At 42.0% G+C, this 21,099-nt stretch overlaps 1 protein-coding gene across 2 annotated transcripts in view; it reads right to left on the bottom strand.

Moving 5' to 3' along the window:
• Pde3a (phosphodiesterase 3A) overlaps nucleotides 1-21,099 on the bottom strand; it is a 297,902-nt gene that overhangs the window by 9,402 nt on the left and 267,401 nt on the right. For both annotated transcript variants that reach the window (XM_004664377.3, XM_045139534.1), the window contains exons 9-15: nucleotides 19,356-19,493; nucleotides 15,944-16,055; nucleotides 11,261-11,374; nucleotides 10,927-11,126; nucleotides 9,544-9,747; nucleotides 8,655-8,810; nucleotides 5,877-6,132 (exon numbers count right to left, since the gene is read on the bottom strand). In XM_004664377.3, coding sequence (XP_004664434.3) covers nucleotides 5,877-6,132; nucleotides 8,655-8,810; nucleotides 9,544-9,747; nucleotides 10,927-11,126; nucleotides 11,261-11,374; nucleotides 15,944-16,055; nucleotides 19,356-19,493 — 1,180 coding nt within the window. The remainder of the gene's footprint in view (nucleotides 1-5,876; nucleotides 6,133-8,654; nucleotides 8,811-9,543; nucleotides 9,748-10,926; nucleotides 11,127-11,260; nucleotides 11,375-15,943; nucleotides 16,056-19,355; nucleotides 19,494-21,099) is intronic.

The following is a 21,099-nucleotide window of genomic DNA, read 5'->3' as shown; positions in this document are numbered from 1 at the left end:
TGCGGAACGTAACTGGAAATCCTTTCTTTGTCCCCTTGCAAAATAGATAAAATTCAGCCTGGGAGCCACCCTCTCAGGCAACAACATAATCAAGAAAGACAGTGCCAGCACAATATTGCTGACTTAAAAAATGCAGCGTGGGGCTGGAGAGATGGCTTAGTGGCTAAGGCATCTGCCTGCAAAGCCAGAGGATCCTGGCTCAACTCTCCAGGACCCACGTAAGCCAGATGCACAAGGGGGCGCACGCATCTGGAATTTGTTTGGTGACAGAAAGCCCCAGAGTGCCCATTCTCTCTCTGCTTCTTTCTTCCTCTCAAACAAATAAATAAAAATATATTTAAAAAAATGCAATGTGGCACACCAGATCTCTAGAATATCTGAGATTGTTAAGTGACTTTACCACAGTAGAATTAAAGTAATGATGATGGTGATAAGGTGGATAATGACGGAGGAAGGGGAGGAGGGAGACAAAAACTGAATGAGAATGAAGAGGAAGGAAGGCAAGGAGACGGAGGACAGAGTGAGTCAGACAAGCGAAGGAATAACTTCACAAACTAAGACGCCTCCTGGCTTGGACCACAATATACCCCAGACCTATCAATGTCCCTAGCAACCTGATGACAATGTGGTAACCCTGGGTGCTTAATGTACATGCACGCTGGTCCAAAAATGCAGTAAGTCTCTCCTCTCAGTGACTGTTAGCAAATCCCCTTTTATGGTCAGTTTCTACTCATAGTTGTTCCAAGGCATATCTGGGATCAGGAGACAGGGATCCTTGTGATTGGGACTGGTTTGGGGTGTATATGTGAGAAGGCAAACTGTGCACTTTTAGAGAAAATCCTTTACTTGGTATCTTTATACCAGTGCGTAATTGGGCATTGCACTGACTAAAACCACTGGTATCATGCATGGGAAGATACATGTGCCTTAGAGAAAAAGGTTATCTAACCCAAACCTGTCAGTCAAACCAGAGAATCACCCAAACCACAGCCTTCTGAACCAGCTCCTCCTCCTTCCAGACACCATAGAAAGCTCCCCTCCCCCAGACAATACCCAGGGTCCTCAGGTAATCTCTCCCTCAGAGACTGCATGTGCTCTTTACTGCAGCTTTGCTCTTAATAAAGTTCCTTGCTGTTGTATTTTCCATGTGGTGTGTGTGTGTGTGTGTGTGTGTGTGTGTGTGTGCGTGAGTGTTTTCTGGTTCTTTGAATAAGGAACCCTGGAAACACCTAGAGACCTCTGGTAACAAGGGGGAGGGAAATGAAGGCAGAGAAAGGGAGGAGGGGGGGAGGAGAGATAAGAGCAGTGGAGGGGAGAGAAAAGGAGGGGAAGGATGAAGGAGGAAGGACTAGGGGAACAAGAAGAAAACAAGGAAGTAGTCAGGGGTCCAGGTGGAGGGAAGGAAGGAAAGACTGTTCTCTCTTTGTCTTTGTGGTAGGGAAGAATGCCTAACTTCGCTCCAATTAACATAGAGATGGCCCTTCATTAACCAGCTCTTCTCCAAGATCCTAAGGCTTTCAGCCAGCATATTTTACTCTGCTATTCTTTATTTTTTAAGATAGGATTTCATTATCTATCTATCTGTCTATTATCTATCTTCTATTTATCTTTCATCTATGCATCATCTATCTATCTATCTATAATCAATCTATCTATCTATCTATCTATCTATCTATCTATCTATCATCTATCTATCCATCTATCTATCTGCCCATCCATCTATCTGTTTATCTATCTACCTCCATCACCCTGTCTATCTGTCTGATCTAAAATATAAATAAGTTATACTGAATATTCTTTTGTATTTATTGACTTTCTATTAAAGTTCACTGACATTCTAGTTCTGGATGTGGTGGGGCATGTCTGTAACCCCAGCATTCAGGAGGCAGAGGCAAGAGGATGTTGCAGATACCAGACCAGCCTGAGTGACAGAGTGTAACCTGCCTTAAAAACAGAGTTTGTTGCATTCTATTAAGGCCAATAAAATGTAACTTTGGTTTTTAGAAGCAAATTAAAGATCATTCTAACAAAGCCATCTACTCGCCCATTTCTACTTTGATTTTGTGGCAATGAAGCATAAAGCCATTTCTGTTGAGAAGCTTGAAAACATGCACACGCCTTCTAACTTTACCGTTTGAATTGTGAAAGTCACAGACGTTCACTGGGCGAAGGACAGATCTGAACCACAGTGATAAGAAACCCCTGCTGCTCAAGTATTGATCAATTATGGTAAGGAGGCTCACAAAAGCTCCATTTTTAAAAATTATTTTCTTTTTCTTTTAGGGCAGCACCCCCCCAGGACAGCTGTTCTGTTACTAATGCTGTTAAATGTTAGCAGTAAACCTCCGTGGAATTGTGCTGAGTAAGGTGACGTAGGAGAAAGTTTGTCCCAAATAAATGTGCGTAGATGAGAATCTGCAGGTGGTCTGAAGCCTGGGTGCGTGGGAGCCAAATTATTCAGCTCTGGAACCTTTTGAAAGGAGAACAAAGAGTCCTTATTGCCCTGATTCCAAGTACAGCTCAGTGCTTCATTAGAAACCTCTTAGCTGGCCCTAGGAATCCTTCAGATTTAATTATGAGGTGGGCTAAAAGCCCTCTCTCTAGACACCACACTGCAACGTTTCATTCTGTGTTTCCTGGGAAACATCCAACTTTTATAAACTCCAGCACTTACCGGTGCATAATTAATATTTTTTTTTTTCAGAACTTAAGTATTCAGGTTAAGTCAAAGCAACCACCTGAGCCAACACGAACTTGGAAATGAATATTATGAAGAACCAAAACAAGCCATGGAATTCATAGCCGTGTGCCTTCTCTACACACCCTGGAGGTCCTACTGGGGCGTTTGAACCCTGTGCTCGTCTTTGTAAAAGGAGGCTGAGTCGAAGTTCATAATGCTGTGCGGCCAAGCCCTAGATCTGCAATACGACTCCACAAACATCCAGCCGGGCATGCAAAGGAACACTTTCTAGATCAAATTTCTAAAACAATGCTTCCAAATCGCTGTGGATGGAATGATTTAAAAGTTCAGTGTAAGGCAACTAGTTAGCCACTGAAAGCCACATGTTAACACAGTCCTTAGACTTCTCATGGATGCTCCAACGTGCTTGATAAAAATGGGGAGGTCAGGAGATCACGTGACAATCTGAGACCAGCCTGGTGACTCAGCCCTTTGGACAGAAAGGTTGTGCAGCAGTCCCAGCTCAAACTGAGGCAGACAGGTTGAACCTGATAAATAACGTCCTGACTGACCCGGGTCCTTCAACTCGAAATGCCAAGAGACGGAGAGGAGGGTGGCGGGGGGGTGTGTTAATGTTTTTGAGGTCAAGTCACAATACCTCAGGGATCATGGGGACAAAGCTCTTTTGAAGGGGTTCCATGACAGACACCTTCCAATTATATCCCAAAAGACAACCGTCTTCTCTTTCATAAGGCAATAGGCCATTTGACTGAGATGAAAACCAAGTAAAAGAGAATGCTAGTGCATGGATAAGTAACTCTGGAGTCTCATGTCTTGGGCTCCAGCTCCAGATGGAGTTCGTGTGGTGGGCTTCTGACATCCCTGTGTGCCTATGGCCAGAAGGAAGGTAGAGAGAGAGAGGTGGGGGAGAGGAGAGGAGAGGAGAGGGGAGGAGAGGAGAAGGAAGAGAAGAGAGGAGAGGAGAGGCGAGGCGAGGCGAGGCGAAGCGAAGCGAAGCGAAGCGAAGCGAAGCGAAGCGAAGCGAAGCGAAGAGAAGAGAAGAGAAGAGAAGAGAAGAGAAGAGAAGAGAAGAGAAGAGAAGAGAAGAGAAGAGAAATTAAGTTCCTGGAAGCTCATGAACACAGCAGTGATCGAAAGATCCTGCCTCAAATGAGGTGGAAGGCAAGGACTCACCTGTCCTCTGACCTCTACGTGCACACTGTGTGTGGCACATTCATTCCAGAACTGTCATATATTCCCACACAAATTTACCTGGTTGTAAAAACATTGTTCTTCTTCATGCCTTTAAATGTACTCTTTTTAATTTATTTGAGAGAGTCAGAGAGAGAGATTGAGAGAGAGATTGAGAGAGAGAATGGGCACACCAAATACACACACACACACACACACTTAAACAAGAAAACATACTGAGTTCTCATGAGCACAGGAAATGTGTGCAATATCAGGGTAAGTGGCGTTATTACTTCTATTACGATTCACTACATTTTTCATGTTAAGAGACAAAGAAGGGCTGGTGAGATGGCTTAGCGGTTAAGGCGTTTGCCTGCAAAGCCAAAGGACCGTGGTTTGATTACCCAGGACCCACATAAGCCAGATGCACATGGAGGCACATGTGTTTGTTTGCAGTGGCTGGAGGCCCTGGTGTGCCCATTCTCTCTCTCAATCTCTCTCTCTGACTCTCTCAAATAAATTAAAAAGAGTACATTTAAAGGCATGAAGAAGAACAATGTTTTTACAACCAGGTAAATTAAATGGATTAGGTCAGCCATGGGTATACTAAAAGCCTGTTACCAGATGAGGTCAACGTCATTGTCACTGGCCCAAAGTCAGCCAGATCTCAACAGTCTTCTGTGAGACCCTTGCTACCACCCCAACCCCCCAAGAATGCTCTCATCATAGCAGCTGAAGCAATCCAGTTACATTGGAAATTGAGCACACACACTGTTGTGTTAAAACCATTAATGGGACTGAAGAGATGGCTTAATGGTTAAAGCATTTGCCTGCAAAGCCAAAGGACCCCAGGACCCATGTAAGCCAGATGCACAAGGGGGCACATGCTTCTAGAGCTTGTTTGCAATGGCTGGAAGCCCTGGTGAGCCCATTCTCTCTCTCATAAATAAATAAATGAAAATTATAAAAAAATACTTAAAACAAAACCACTAATGCTTCTCAGGGCTGGAGAGATGGCTTACAGGTTAAGGCCTGTGAAGCCTAAGGACCCAGGCTTGACTCCCCAGAATCCACATCAACCAGATGCATAAGGTAACACATGCATCTGGGATTCATTTGCACTGGCTGGAGGCCCTGGGGTGCTCATTTTCTCTCTCTCTCTCTGCCTCTTCCTCCCTCTCCCTCTATCTCAAATAAATAAAAATAACAACCATTATTGATTCTTACAAACCATAGTGTAACCTATGGTGTTCTACCTTCAACCCCAACATCATCCAGCTCCCCATGTTTCGGCCCTGTTGTTCTCTTGTCCCTTCTTTTCTTCCGACACCCCTGCACACCTCAGCCAATGCCCACCTCAGGTCATTTCCTTAGAATCCCGGTTTCACATAGATTCCTATGAAGCAACTGCCTCATTACATTAAAATACACATTTGATGGTTTCCCAATTCGAGGGTATCTTACATAAAATTTTAAAATCACTCTAACATATTTGATATCTCCTAAAAAAATAAAAAAGAAAACTTAGTATCAGTACCTGTGGTACTACAGATGCACGGGCCTGTCTCAGTACCTGCTGACCTCCTTAGAGGGTAAGGGAAAATATTGACTTTTCGTTTAGTTTATGTTCTATCTTTAGTACCAAGAACAGGGCACTTGCACAAGTATTGTTTGTTGACTGAATGATGAAAGAATACTGCTCTCTCATCTGGTTCATAAGGAATGCCAATGATTGGTCTACATGGTAATGGAGATGAAGGGTAAGTTTCAACTCTTTCCTTTGTTTCATGACAGCTTTGCATGTATATGACATTGTTGAAAATTCCATACTCCGAATGTTCTATTGTTATGATCAGGGAAAAGAGAGCCACCTAGAATTAAGCCCAGCAAAGAACGATTAGACTTGAACTATTTAACTTGTGACAAGCATAAAATCCATTTGAACCTAAGTTTAAAAAACCAAACTCCCAGGAAAAGAACGTTGGAACTATATTTTACGACTTACTTGGAGACTCATTATTTTCACAGGTTTCTTCCTCGTGTGACGTCACTACTTCCTCCTCCTCCTCCAGATCATCAGTGTCTCCGGAATCTTCGCTGTCATCCACCCATTTTCCCGGCATGAGTCCTGCGGAGTCATAGGAATGGCACAGAGGACCCACAATGTGTGAGATGAAGGACTCCTGAAGGCTGGCCAGCTGAGGAGCAGAGCGGTCCATGAAGGGGCTGATGGGCAAACCAAGGCTGGCCTCTTCATCACCCTAGAAACAGGGATTTGGTAGGAACAGTTAGCTAGAAAAGGGAATAACAAAAGAATCTAAAACCTAAGAAAAGTCTCCCTTCATTTGGCATCTAAAAATGTGCAAATAGCTAACCCCAGATATCATTTTAAGTTTTATCATCTGTGATCCTTTGATATTGATATGATTACTGACATTTTATATTATTATTTTGACATTCCTATTGATATGTTTAATAGTACTACTATAAATGTTTTTATGCCTAGAACTGCTTCACATTTTTCTAGCAAAAACAATGAAGCATAAACAAGAGGTTAACCAGAAAATTTAAAGAAGGGAATATGTCAAATATCAACAATAGTGCCACCTATGCATTTGAATAGTAAAGTGGAATTTTCTCTTCTTTCATATTTTTCTGCATTTCACTATTTTAGTATTGACTGTGAATTAGGACCATCCCCAGGAAACACAATGCATTACTTTTCAAAGGGTAAACCTTTTATTCTATGTATGAATATTGAATATGATGACCATAGAAGTTTATTCTACAGTTAAAAGTTTAATCCACATTTCCATCCTGCTTGGGTGTACCTTTTAGCCTGTAGATTTTTTTTTTTTCCTCTAATGTTGACTTGAATTCTGCCTCCTGATAACTTCTATAGATTTTTACAGTTAGTCCCCATCTCCCCTTTCCTTTGAAACAGGGTTTCATTCAGTATTTCAATTTGATTCTGCCTCAGCCTTCTGGATGTAGTGATTAGAGGCATGTGCTACCATGTACAGCTTATTCAGATCATTAAAAAAATTATTTTAGAGAGAAAGAGAGAGAGAGAAAGAGAATTGCCATGCAAGGGCCTCAGCCAGTGCAATCAAGCTCCAGACGCTTGTGCCACCTAGTGGGCATGTATGACCTTGTGCTTGCCTCACCTTTGTGCATCAGGCTTACCTGGGATCTGAAGAATTGAACCTGGGTCCTTAGGCTTTGTAGGCAAGTGCCTTCACTGCTAAACCATCTCCCCAGCCCACATCGTGTTTTCAGGGAATGGAAAAGGATTTATCATTTATTTTGTTGTTTATGTTTGCTATAGTATATGTATTGTGTATTATGTATGGTACACACATGTGGCCCCACATGTAGGGGCTGGAGGAGGACGTGGGGTATATTCTTCAGTCACTCTTCTGTCACTGAGCCTAGAGCTGCTGTTGTTATCAGAAGACTGGTAAACTAAAGAACTCTAGCAAATTTCTTTCTGTGCCCCGCGCGCCACCTCAGTTCTGTGTTAACACGCATGCATGGCCATGCCGGGCTTCTTGTGTGGGTGCGCAGAAGTCAATTCAGGTCCTTGTGCCTGCACAGCCATCTTGCTAGCCCCCGAAGCTAGGACTTTTTATGAACCCGTTCTGTGTTTAGGACCCTTTCGCTAATGTACCAAAGAAACGTCACGGCACACCTATTCTTCAATGTGTATGTCCTTTTAAATATCCAGGGACAGGCATCCTATCATCTCTAGTTTCCTCAAGGGTAAACCTTTTCACTTTTTTTTTTATTTTCCATGTCCTTTTATTTCATCAATTCCCATTCTTCTTTTTTTTTTTAAATATTTTTTGTTTATTTATTTATTTGAGAGCGACAGACACAGAGAGAAAGACAGATAGAGGGAGAGGGAGAGAATGGGCGCGCCAGGGATTCCAGCCACTGCAAAAGAACTCCAGACGCATGCGCCCCCTTGTGCATCTGGCTAACGTGGCACCTGGGGAACTGAGCCTCAAACCTGGGTCCTTAGGCTTTACAGGCAAGCGCTTAACCACTAAGCCATCTCTCCAGCCCAATTCCCATTCTTCATACAAAGAACAGTTCACACGGCTAGGCAGAAAACTTAAATAGAGTCAGACCACGCAGGGTTATGTGGAGATGATTGCCGATGCTTGTGTTACTGTGCTGGCTTCTCAGGAGGGTATAAACTCTCATGTTATGATATCAAGTGGAATGTACATTTTATTAGTGTCTCCATATATTACTTTCCTTTAAGTCTATTAGGAAATTAATAAAAATAAGTTTAGTGTGTATTCTTCCATTCCATTTAAATTAGCCCTTACTATAATAAATCAGTCTGTAGATTCACAGTATTTTATAATTTTCTGACAGTACTTTATCATAACATCTTCCCCCAAAGTGAATGCAGATATATATATTCATTCCCCAAAGGTAGGGTCTCACTCTATCTCAAGTTGACCTGGAATTCACTATGTAGTCTCAGGTGGCCTTGAACTCCTGGTGATCCTCCTGTGTGCTGGGATAAAAGGCATGTACCACCATACTCAGCTGTGTGCAGATAATTTTATCTTAAGGGTTTAATGAATTCAAGTGGAGGCCAGTTTTGACATGTCATTTTTAAATCCCTCATAAAAATTGGCTAGTGTGTATCTGATACAAGTATGGATGTGAAATACCTATTTTTCACAGTTTTTTTTTTTTTTGGGAAATGTTGATGAACCAATTGGGACATGCAACTTGGGACAGAGTAATCAGCGAAGCTATTCACCTGTTCGTAAAATTCACTGACGATGCCTTCCGTCCACTGAAGGTGGAGCTCTTTACATTTAGCAGGCCCATTGATATCAGCCAACTTTATACACATTTGACACACCAGTAGACGATCATTTTCGTTGGTCCAATCTATTCCAACATCATCATTTGCCTGTTTGAGTGATAATGTTAGTTTTTTATTTTTTGTCTCAATGAAAGCAAAAGTTGAATTAAAGAAAATAAAAGACTACTGCCCTTTTGAAAAGTAGAGCTTAGACTGTCAAACATTAGGACTTCAGATAGTTAAAATATTATAGGGTTACATAAACCAAAATAGCTTAACAGAAAGTAAAATAATGAATGATAGCTAATGTATTAACTATGAAATTTACATGAAATCCTACCTAAAGTTAACATACGTTATCAATTTCTATTAAAATAAGTACATAAGAGAGATCCTGATTATCTAGAATATTTGAGCATTTATGTTTGATACATGAAACTCTTCTTCAAGCTTTTAATATCTACTATTGTCAGATAACACATATAAATAATGATGTCATAGAGATGGTTATGCATTAAATCAAATAGAAACCACAGGGATAGTAAATATTCCTCTATAGAGTCAAGTCATAAAAATAGATAGATGATAGATAGATAGATAGATAGATGATAGATAGATAGATACACACATATATATGTATCTATTTATCTACATATCCCGTTTACTTAGGAGCCTAGATTTATAATGCCTAACTGATGCTTTTTACAAAGAAGACATTACTACATTTCCTCTTAACCATTGGCATAAGAGAGCTGATGGCCAATGACTTCTTTTCAACACTGTGGTTCTAAAACATCCTTTAAGATGGTTGTAAAGTGAAGCCTGGTAGAGATCTATTTACCTTCGCATTAAATTTGGCTACAAAGTCAAAGTGTTTCTTCAAGTCGGTGGCCAAAATGGCTTCGATCACTAGGAAACGGAAGTGCTTAAATTCCACGTGGTCCAGGTGAACTAGGAAGTTGTATTCTGGCCGGGACATGAAGAGGTTCCAGGCTGCGGCCGCGTGGTGGTTCTCCAGTACCGAGCGGTCATTGTACAACACGGCCTGCGGAAACAGCAAGACACCGGTGAGCAGCAAGCTGAAGCTTTAAACATGAAAAGGAAGTTTTGAAAACGAGAATTATGCAGTGCTTTTAAATGACTTGGCCCATGCGACGAAGCATTGCAGTGTGGTAGTGGCTGCTGGGCCCTTGGTGCCGTATCTTTACCTGTTAATGACTGACCTGGGTTGAAGTTCCTTTTCTGTGGCATACCTTACATTCCGTAACACTTTTTTTTTTTTTTTTGGTGCAAATTACTGCAATTGTGCCAACATACCATAATAGAGCTACTCTTTCTTAACCATTTTCTGTTGGGTTTCTTTGTAAGGCACAAAAATTACATGTAAACATGCACATATATGCGCACACACCAGTTTGGTTCCTTTCTACATCAGGCTTAACGAAATTATTTTCTTGTTTTATGCATGACTGCTGAAGAGGAATAGAATCCCTGAGAAAGTTATAATCCAAACACTTCTTCCTGACTCTCATCCGTGGAAAAATAAGCCCCTTTATTTAATAACTAACGATTATCTATCTGTCTATCGGTCAATTGATCGATCGATCTGTCTGCCATCTATCTGTGTTTTTAATAACACCAAAAGAAGATGCAAGAAAAGTAAAGAGGACAGCCACTTACAAAAATGTTTGAAGTCAAGTATCGAGAGAACCTGGGGCCAAGATTCTGGAGTTTGTTTGTAGTGGCTGGAGGCCTTGGCATGCCCATTCTTTCCCTCTCTCTCTCTTCCCCAAATAAATAAAATATACTAAAAAAAAATGAACAGGGCCTGTGGAGATGGCTCAGTTTGTAAAGTGCTCACTTTATAACACGAGGACCTGACTTCAATCCCCAGAACCCACATACAAAAATGCTTGGCCTTGTGGGGGATCCTTGTAATCCCAGAACTGGTACATCAGAGACAGGGGGATCCCAGAGGCGTGCTGGCCAGCCAGTCTATACTTGGTCATCTGCAGGCCAGTGAGAGTCCATGTCTCAGAAAAAGTGGATGGCAACTGGGGAACGCCGTAGGAGGCCGTCCTCCGCCCCCCCTCACTTGATCACATACACATACACACGCACACACACACACACACAAGAAGAAATTCTGGACAGTAATTTCTATTCCAGGACATCTCTATCCTAAATGATTTCTCCTCAAGGAGGTCAGAGCAAGCTCATTCACCTGAGGTGCACTTGTGGCCACCAGGAAAGCGTTGGTCCTTCCAGGGTGGTCATAGTCATGCATGGCAGCAGCGACATACAAGGCCATCAACTCTAAGGCAGGGATGTTCCCGGACAGGCATCCATACTTGTCATCTGGCCCGTGATACATTTTTGAAAACACATATCCCATGTGTCCATGCGTAAGCCCGCTGTCAGAATCTAAGCAGAGAATGGGAACGGGATAGAAAAAAAAAGACTGATAGCATTTTTAAAAAAATTTTATATTAAAAAAAAAAAAAGAAAATTTGAGTTCCTGTCCTTGACAAGGAAGTACAAACGTAGTTCATACACACCCGAGTCACTTGCTGACCCATGATCATTGATCACCGTTGAGAGGCCTGGGATTGGTTGCGTCGTGAGATACCAAACGGCATGCAGGACGTCTGTGGCATGGATTCTGTTGTGATCTGTAAGCAAACGTGGAGGAACAGCCAGTCAACTGGTGGCGAGCTTTGAGGTCTGAGGCCTAAGAGTGCCATCTACTGGATACATAGCTTACGCCTAACAATTTAACACTCCAGGGAAGGCCAGCCCAACTTCCTAGGACAGACCCTCTTTGATTATAAAAAAAAAAAAACAACAACAAAACACACACACACACACACACACACACACACACACACACACCAAAACAAAACACAGCATTTGTTATGCATGAAGATATCTGAGGTGGGAAAGTCTTTGTCCTGACTCTAGCAGAAATCTGACATCCACAGGAAGTCACTGTGTGAGGTTCATGAGGCTCCTCCCGATCCAGCTCATCTCCAGGCTCCTGCACCGCACACACAGGCTATGGTGAAGTGGAACGAGAAAGCCACAGCCAGCCAGACCAGGGCCGTGACCTCCACCACCCGATCCTTCTTCTCTGACAAGTGACACCCACGTATATCTTGTGCATGGAGCGTTTTCTGCAGCAATCAGAGACCACTGCGCTTCCTCAGAGCAATGCTGCAGGATTTACACGAAGGTTAAGTTCGCAGCGGGGGAGGGGTGGGTGGGGACTCAAAGCCAATATCAATTATGTCTAGAAATGCTATTTGGGGAATATATTTCTAGGAAATACCTAAAGAGAAAAATAAAAATCTTGTTGTAGAGAATTGAGCTATTTAGAAGGGTGTGACGATCAGGAAAGCCCAAACTCACCAGCTGTTGTGGCATTATCTGGGTGGGGGTGTGGGATCGTCTGTGTGTATTGTTCAGTACCTCATGGACCAGAATCAAATGGCTGGTGGGCCCTAGACTCACCTTTTCCTAACGAAATTCTTCTTTTTTTTTTTCCCCCCTCTATGTTTACCCGCTCCTCCAAAATCCTACATCAACTGACTTGCTTTATCATAAATGTAAAGAATATCACACATCTTATTTCTTCTAATTAGCCATGGCATTTTGTTCTGTCCTGGTCTAAATGTGAAACGTCCCCGGCACATTCATGGGTTTGAACCCAGCCTTGCTTCACAAGCCGGTGCTGATCAGGGAGCCTGTGGGGTCTTGAGGAAATACAGCTGCAGCGGAAAAACGTGGGCCATGGCGTGGGGGTGGGGGATCTTGAGATTTGATAGCCCCATCCTACTTCCTGTTTGTTCTCTTCTTTTTTGGTTTTCAGAGGAAGGGTCTCACTTAGCCCAGGCTGACCTGGAATTCACTATGTAGTCTCAGGGTGGCTTTGAATTCACAGCGATCCTCCTACTTTTGCCTCCCGAGTGCTGGGATTAAACATGTGCACCACCACGCCCAGCCTGTTTCTCTTTTTTGTACCTGCTTCCAGCTTCCTTCTCCTACTGGCATGCCCTCCCCCTTGCATGATGATCCCCCTCAAACTCAGCTGAAAGCAAACCCCTTCTTCCTTAACTTGCTTCTGGTCACGCAGTTGTATACAGGCATGATCAGAAAGTAGCACGTGCCTTTCCTGCATCGGTAGAATAGATTATTTAGCTAATAGTCAACTGATGAGCAGGAGAAATTGAAGAGAATGAGGAAGAGAATCCACACCAGGAACACGAGAGAGCATTATAGCATGGTAGGCATCCAGGTGGTCTGTAGGGACATTCTGTTTATTTCCCAACATTTCTGGTGACCCTGAAGGGATGTCATGTCACTAACTCTTAGAGAAAACATCCAAGGAAGTAAGTTGAGGGACCTAGGTTTGGCCCTGGGAGCATTGCCTCAAAAAATCTTTGGGAAAGAGACTCCCTAAGGCTCCTAAGATGGAAATAGCAAAAACATATATTTTCATGTCACAGCTCTTCCCTTACGTAGTCAACAGACAGCAAATTTATTAAGATTGGAGTCTCTATGCCTCAATACTGTGACATAAGCCTATCACATTTGTACATAATTTGCAAACAGGACATTTCATGTCGATATCTATGTCGTGGACCAGGTTGGTCATGCTAGAATTTTCTGGATTTGGAATAGGTCTGGGTTTTATTATTATTTTTTTTTTGGGGGGGCCTTCTCCTCACCCTCGTCCATTATTGGAATTTGCAGCTATGAAGCATTGGAGAAGCATGTCAAAGTCAGATTCTTCCAGAGTTACAGGCTTTGGATTTACAAAAGTTTTGTCGGCATGTTCCTACACACCATACTGTGAAGGGTAATTAAAACATTTTTATTTCCTCCTTTTTTGGAGGTAGGCTCTTCCGGTTGCTCTTGAACTTGTAGCCCAGGTCTGCCTCAAACTTGAAGCAATCCTCCTTCCTCAGTCCCGTCTTCTGGGATTATAAGTGTGCACCACCATGCTGGGTTTGTTACTTAAGGACAGGACCAGGGTGTCACACAGCTCTGTGCCCTCTGATTTGCTTTATGTCCCGCTGCAGACAGCCGATGGAACTGAGCAACATCAAGCTGACAGATGTCCTCGCCGAGGCCACGAAACAACTCTATCACCTACAGGATTTCCGATGCTCTAAGCCTCATGTATGAAACCTCATATATCAAACTGAGAGGTTTCAAGTTAAAAGGTTCAACAGTAGAGATGGAAGTCATTGAAATCAGAAAAGGGTCCCTCATATGAACTTTGCACCCATGAGTTGATGATTTCATTTTTATCTGGTAAAATCCCCAATGGAGAGGGTCTAAGGACGTGACCACACACCTGACTCATCTCCCTTCAGGACGGGGCGCCAATTAGGACTTCCTTTGCCTTTGCCTTTGCCTTATTCCTCCAGGACAATTGTACTTCTTTTAAAAACACACATCTATATTACTTTTCTATACTTATTTTCTATGTTGTCTCATCGACTCCTGCTTCATGAAATTTCCTCCTTCTTCAATCCTTTTTTTTTTCACTTTTATATCCAGACTAATCGATAATCAAGATGCCAATGACAAACTTAAGTTTTATGTTTTTCTTTCCCTTTTCTCTTGAAAATTTGCAAAGGTGACCTATGGCCAAAATTTAGTTTCTAACATGTGATTGCCTTGTCATATTAAAGCTAACCCAACTTTAATTTTCCTTTCTTCTGCTGCTTTTAAAAATTAACTATGGATTCACCTAAACAGAGCCATTAGAAACATCATTCTTTGGGAGTAAATGTTAAAATAACATTTTGACACACAGAAAATTTGTGTGAATGTTAATTACAAGTGACGATACATAAAACTTTCAATGTGCACCATAGCAAGTATACAGCATTATGATTTGAAAATGATCATGGCTCAAGCTGTAGCTTTCCTGAGATAAATAATAATAATAATAAAGTCCTCTATGGAAATACATAGGAGTCCTAATGTAGCATACAGTGTTACTATGACAAACTCTTTTCATATGCAGTGAATAATTCACTGTTTTACAAAAAAAAAAAACCATATAGTACACAGTAAGAAAACATGAAATAATCAACTGTAGAATCTGGAAGCTTTGTTTTTTACTTGAATACCTGCCACCTCTCCCTGTCACTTGATGACACCCCCACAAGGAGCCATTCGTTCTAATAATTATATGTTGTTGCAGCTGCTGTATCTATGGGGTGCAGTCTCAAGGTGAGTTCAGCAAAACTCTGCTAGAGACGATTTGTCACAGAACTGCCCTTGGAGATACACATTACGCCGGGGACTAGCTATGCCCAGTGTTTTCAGTGGCTTCCTTTCCATAAAAGCTTATTTATGTAATTCTGCAGCCTTTGAGAAATCACTGACACTTATGTCAGTCCTTGGCATCCCACCAGGCAGAGCCCTGGGAAAATCATATTAAAGAAAGCAGGGTTTATCTTGAGGTCTTTCTGAACAACCTTTTTCATAGCTCTCTTCCAACTTCCACAGCCTCGGCGGTCAGACTTTCCTGAAGGGCCGGCTGCTCTTAAGCCCCTCTTTCCCCCGTCCCAACTGTCCTATTTTGTCAACATTTTGGTCCCATAATCTATAGCACTTCTCATTGGCACACTGAGTTCGTCGCTCTCCTTTCCTGTCACAGATGACACCCCGTGCGTTTTCATCATTTTATCACTGTAGATAATATTTCGAAAAATGACATGGTCACTAAATCAACATGTTAACCCTTGATAGAGATATTTATAGGTTATCTCTATCCAAATAGAAACATTTCTATCTAACATTAGCTCTTCTTTGGTGTTGTTTGAGAAAGAGATTTCCTCTGCAATCTAGGCTGGCCTTGATTTCCCTATATAGCCTAAGATGACTCTGAACTTCTGATCTTCCTGCCTCTAGCTCCCCAGTGCTGGGGCCATAGAGCATTGTACATGCTAGGCAAACACTCTCCCAAGTGAACAACACCCTAGCAGACAGCCTCATCTTCTGGATGGAAAACTGAGGCGAGCAGAGGTTAACGGGCTAACAGGTCTCACGCAGCGGGTCCACAGGGAAGGCAGCGTGCCCACACCAGGCACCATCACACACCAGTGCCCCACGGGCTACCACAGCATGCGCTTCCTTGCTAGCCACTAGTGATTCAACGTCCCACTACCCTCCCCAGGTTTGCCAAGCATCAGAAGTACGTTTCACTATCAGCTTATACTTACAAGGAATGTCCCTGTATCCAATCTCCAAAGCATGGAAATAATTCATAAATTCCCTGACTGGGATTTTAAAAGCTTCAAAGAGGCCCATGTCTTCAAAAAGCCTATATGACACCTGGAAAGGAAAAAAAAAAAAAAAAAAGAAAGAAAGAAAACCTTACCAAAACATCACTCAGTGTGTTGTAGAGGTGAGGGAGCAAGAGCGGAAAAGCACACACGCCGTTGCCCTTATTAATTTACTCCAGGCAGGGGCACTTACTGAGAGGAGCAAACACACTGGAAACTTCTGCAAGGTCGTTCCTTTTGTCATTCCTAACCACAAAGGCCACATAATCTTTACTGAATGATCAATACTACACATACATCCCACAGACATTCAAGAAACCAATACCACTAAACAAAGACCCAAAAGACACCAACAGCCGTGTAGCAAGGTGCTAAGATGACTGGATACTGAAAAGTCGAAAATGATAAACAGTCTGCTAGACCCAGTGGCTCCCAGCAGTAACCCTAGTGTTAGGGTGTCGGAGGCAGGAGGACTCCAGTGAGTTTGAGGTCAGCCTGGGCTACAGAGTGAAATCTTGTCCCACCCTGCTTGCTTCTTCCCCCAAAAAGGAAGAAAGAGAAAATAACATACTAACATGTTAACTGTACAGTAAATAAGTTGTGAATAAAAAATGAGAGAATGCCTTAATTTTGAGAAATTTCATTTAATTAAAATAGCAGGGGCCTGGAGAGATGGCTTAGCAGTTAAGGTGTTGGCCTGAAAAGCCAAAGGACCCAGGTTTAATTCCCCAGGACCCATGTAAACCAGATGCACAAGGGGCACATTCATCTTGAGTTTGTTTGCAGTGGCTGGAGACCCTAGCATGCCCATTCTCTCTGTCTCTTTTCTCTCTCAACTTGAAAATTAAAAAAAAAAAAAAATTGAAATTAAAAAAACCAAACAGCAGAGTCTGGAGATATGGCTCAGTGGTTAAGGCAGTTGTCTGTAAAAACTAATGACGCAGGTTCAATTCCCAGTGCCCATGTTCAGCAAGATGCACAAAGTAACACATGTATCTAGAATTTGTTTGCAGTGGCAGGAGGCCCCTGGCATACCTGTGTTTGTTCTTTCTCTCCCTCCCTCTCTCTCTTTCTATCTCCCACCATCTCTCTCTTTTCTCCTTGCAAATAAATAAATAAATAAATAAAATATTTAAAAAGCAGGATCTTTCTATGTAACAAAGGGCTCAGAGTTGTGACTTGGTGAAGGATGAGGAGAGAGGTTAGAATTATGGGAAAAAGGAAAAGCGCTGTTTTGAGTGAACTATCAGACTCTTTTTTGTTTGTTTGTTTGTTTGTTTCAATTAGTTTTTCTCTTTCTCCTGCAAATATCTACATCCCCTGAAATCACTTCCACAGTTCTAATGACTCACATCAAGTAAACAGCTTTGGACATAATTGTCATTTCTGCGAATGATGGAGAAAGAAAGTACATAATAAGGGGAGAGGAGAGCAGTGTGGAGAGAATGGTTATTTCTGTGGGGACATACAGCAACATCTGAAAAGAGCTTCCTTTTTCCATGTCTCCACGGGACCGGCAGTGCTGGTTACCACACGGAAACCGTCACAACCCGTCCGCCTGTGTGTGTTAGCTGCCTGCCTTCTTAAGAGTCTCATGAATTATTATTTTTTTTTCTAAAATGTCAATATATGATTTTTTTTTCTAAATTTTAACTTTTCTTGGGCTGGATAGATGGGTCAGTAGCTAAAGGTGCTTGCTTATAAAGTCTGTTGGTCTGGGTTCGATTCCCCAGAACCCACATAAAACCAGGTACCAAAAGTGGTGCATGCATCTGGAGTTTCTTTGCAGTGGCAAAAGGCCCTGGCATGCCTATTCTCCTTCTCTTTCTCTCTTGTTCTCTTTCTCCCTGCCTCCCTCCCTCCCTATCTGTCAAATATATAAATAAAAACAAATATTTATAACTTTTCTTATTGACCTTATATCTATTCAATTCACTGATATCCTTTTAATAATTATATTGTAAGCTATTTCTTCTTTTCATCATTCTCTCTACTATTATGTAAGCCTCACTTGAATTCTTATTCACAACACTATGGGACTTAACAATACATGCCTCTTTAGTAACATGCATAATAAGATATTATATATATGCATAGTAATAATACAGTAATGGGTAGGGTCATGCATGTACACATAGCATTATCCTAATGTGCTGACATATAATAATTGCTCACAGATAATTCATTCTCGGAGTACCTTATGAGATAGGTACTGTGTATTTATTTCTGATATTTGAAAGCAAAGGATGTTAGGCACAGAGAGGTTGAATGAAAGAACCCCAGACGCATTGAGCCACCTTCTGCATCTGGCTCCAGGTGGGTACTGGGGAACTGAATCTTGGTCCTTTGGTTTGGCAGGCAAGCATCTTAACTGCTAATGCATCTCTCTGGTTCCACAATGAAGTTTCTTTTTGTTTCTTTATTTTTTTTTTTTAACAAGAACATTTACTTATTATGTCTTTCAACTTTCCGTGCAGGAAAGATGATGGATCACTGTTAATTTTTCAGCACGAGTAACAAATAACACTACATTGTGGTCATGGGCGGTCTAAAGTTGATCAGCTTTGTGCAAGATGGTTTTTGTATCCTATGCCCCTCTTTTTATTTTTATTTTATTTTTGTAGTGATTAAATCCAGGGCTCTCTGCATGTTAAGCACACATATTGCCAGTGATCTGCCTTCCGTCCTGTTCTAAGGGCTTAAGAGTCATGCTACCAACAGACACTGGACAGACGTGGGGTCACTAGCAACCCCAACATTAGCAGTGCTCACCACTGTGTCTTTCGTATGCCCACATCATAAGTGACCATCACGACAGGACCCAGTGACGCTCCCCGCTCACAAGGCGCTGAACCTCTGCAGCCTCCTTGGCTTTGCTAAGGAGAATCTGAGGGAATGTGCTTTGAGTTTGCACATGTGAAAATCCTGCACTTTGCTTATGCAAAAGGCCTCTTCTTTAGTGAGGCATCAGGACAGGGTGGAAGGAGGGAACCCACCCCACTCTAAGCCCCACACATACACCATGTCAAATGTGAGCTCATACCCACAAACATACGCTGCTAATAACCATGTAACCATGTTACAAAATAACAGTATTTTATAAATCATCATAGAACACTAATTAACATTAATAACAATTATTAATAACTATGATCATATAACGTCCCAATTGTGAAATATGACATTCTCACCACTCGAAGCTCCAGCTTCTTTCTTTGTATCTCCTCTACAGAACCTAGAGAACGTTCCTTTCTCTACACACCACGGGAGCGTCAAGAACAGAGCTTTTAGGAACCAGTGAATTATTTCATTCTGTATTTAAAGCCATGCACGGGAATATTTTTCTTACCTGACTAAGAATACGGCCGCATTTTCTCCCTATGTTTTCCACTAAATCAAAGATTGGAAAATTCCAAGTGTTCAGCTGTTCCATGATCGAGTCCAGATTCTCCATGACGAGAGGCTCAGGAGCAAGAATTGGCTTGTCCTGGGATGGAGACAAAAGCATTTGACCCGCATGCAGTTTTTCTACAGTGCCATGCCCTGCTTTGGTGAATACAATGAACAACTGTGGCTATCTGAAATCGACTGACAACTCCATTGTGATTCTGAAAGCAAAGTAAAGTAAGACACCAGCCCCATAGTAAAGGGTCCTTGCATCTCATGAAGCTCAGACTGCATCTTGCATTTCTAGGTGCCTGCCTGCTCCTGGGTCAAAGATTCTCCAAACACACCGATTTTTTTTTTAAAGATAGATAGACAGACTGAGAGATTGGAAGACAGACAGAGAAAGAGAGAGAGAGAGAGAGAGAGAGAGAGAGAGAGAGAGAGAGAGAGAGAGAATGAATTGGTGCACCAGGGCCTCAGCCACTGCAATTGAACTCCAGACACTTGTGCCACCTAGTGGGCATGTGCGACCTTGCACTTGTCTCACCTTTGTGTGTCTGGCTTACGTGGGATCTAGAGGGTCAAACATGGGTCCTTAGGCTTTGCAGGCAAGTGCCTTAACTTGTACGCTGTCTCTCCAGCCCAGATTTTGTTTCTACAGAACTCAATGTAACTAACTGTGGGTCTCTTGCAAGGTTCTTCAATACAGATTTGAGGTCTTCATAAAGCTATCTCTCAACTTACCACTGTCTATCCTTAAGCAAAGTTTTGTTTGCTGAGGATCTTGGCTCATATTACACTCCCAACAGATATCCGCTCATAGAGACTGCTTCACTACCCCGGCTATGACTGGGAACTGACTGACTGATTGTACACATGGATGCTTCAAACCAAAATGATTCTTGTAGTCAGGAACTTAATGTCATTCAACTGAGTCAGTGTTTACTGAAAATCATGCAAAGACAGTTTGTTACAACTGGACTCAAAGAGCAGTTGTCTTGTCAATGTATTTACCCTTTCTGATGCAAAAAGTTAAAAAAGAAAACCAAAGAAAATGTAGATAAAAAGCATGGAAATTGTTTTACTTGAAAACTGGCCTGACAAGTATGAGTTTTTGAAAACAGTAAAAGAAGGGCGGGCATGGGTTGGCACACATCTTCAATCCCAGCGAATTGGGAGACAGAGGTAGGAAGATTGCGGTGAGTTTGAGGCCACCCTGAGACTGCTTAGTAAATTCCAGGTAAGCCTGGACTAGAGCAAAACCCTATCTCAACCCCCCACCCTCAAAAAATACAAAAGTAAAGAATAAATTCTGACAGCAGCAACTGATGTTTACATGCAAGGTCACTGCTCTCTGCCACTGGCCTCCCAAAGCAACTTCATTGAGCTGCGCACCTCCAGTGTCTGTCCATGGATGCCTGACACTTGGAAGGTATTTGACACTAACAAAAATATTCTAGTGTATTGTAAAAGTCAATATGAACCTGGTTTAAATAAATACTAGCTCCTTTTCCAAATCAAGAAAGTGGTAATGAAAACAACAACAACAACAACAACAACAAATAAACAGAAGATGCTATGAGAAAATCTCCTCTCTCTATTACACACAGAAAAATAAACACCATTAGTTTAGTATTATTAACCCTCATATTATTAGCCTCAGTTCATTGGCAGTTTATCCTATCCATGTTTATTTACAGTTGTGT

This window comes from Jaculus jaculus, chromosome 22 (genome assembly GCF_020740685.1).
Source record: "Jaculus jaculus isolate mJacJac1 chromosome 22, mJacJac1.mat.Y.cur, whole genome shotgun sequence".
Taxonomy (NCBI): domain Eukaryota; kingdom Metazoa; phylum Chordata; class Mammalia; order Rodentia; family Dipodidae; genus Jaculus; species Jaculus jaculus.
This window is presented reverse-complemented; position numbering and strand designations above follow the sequence as displayed.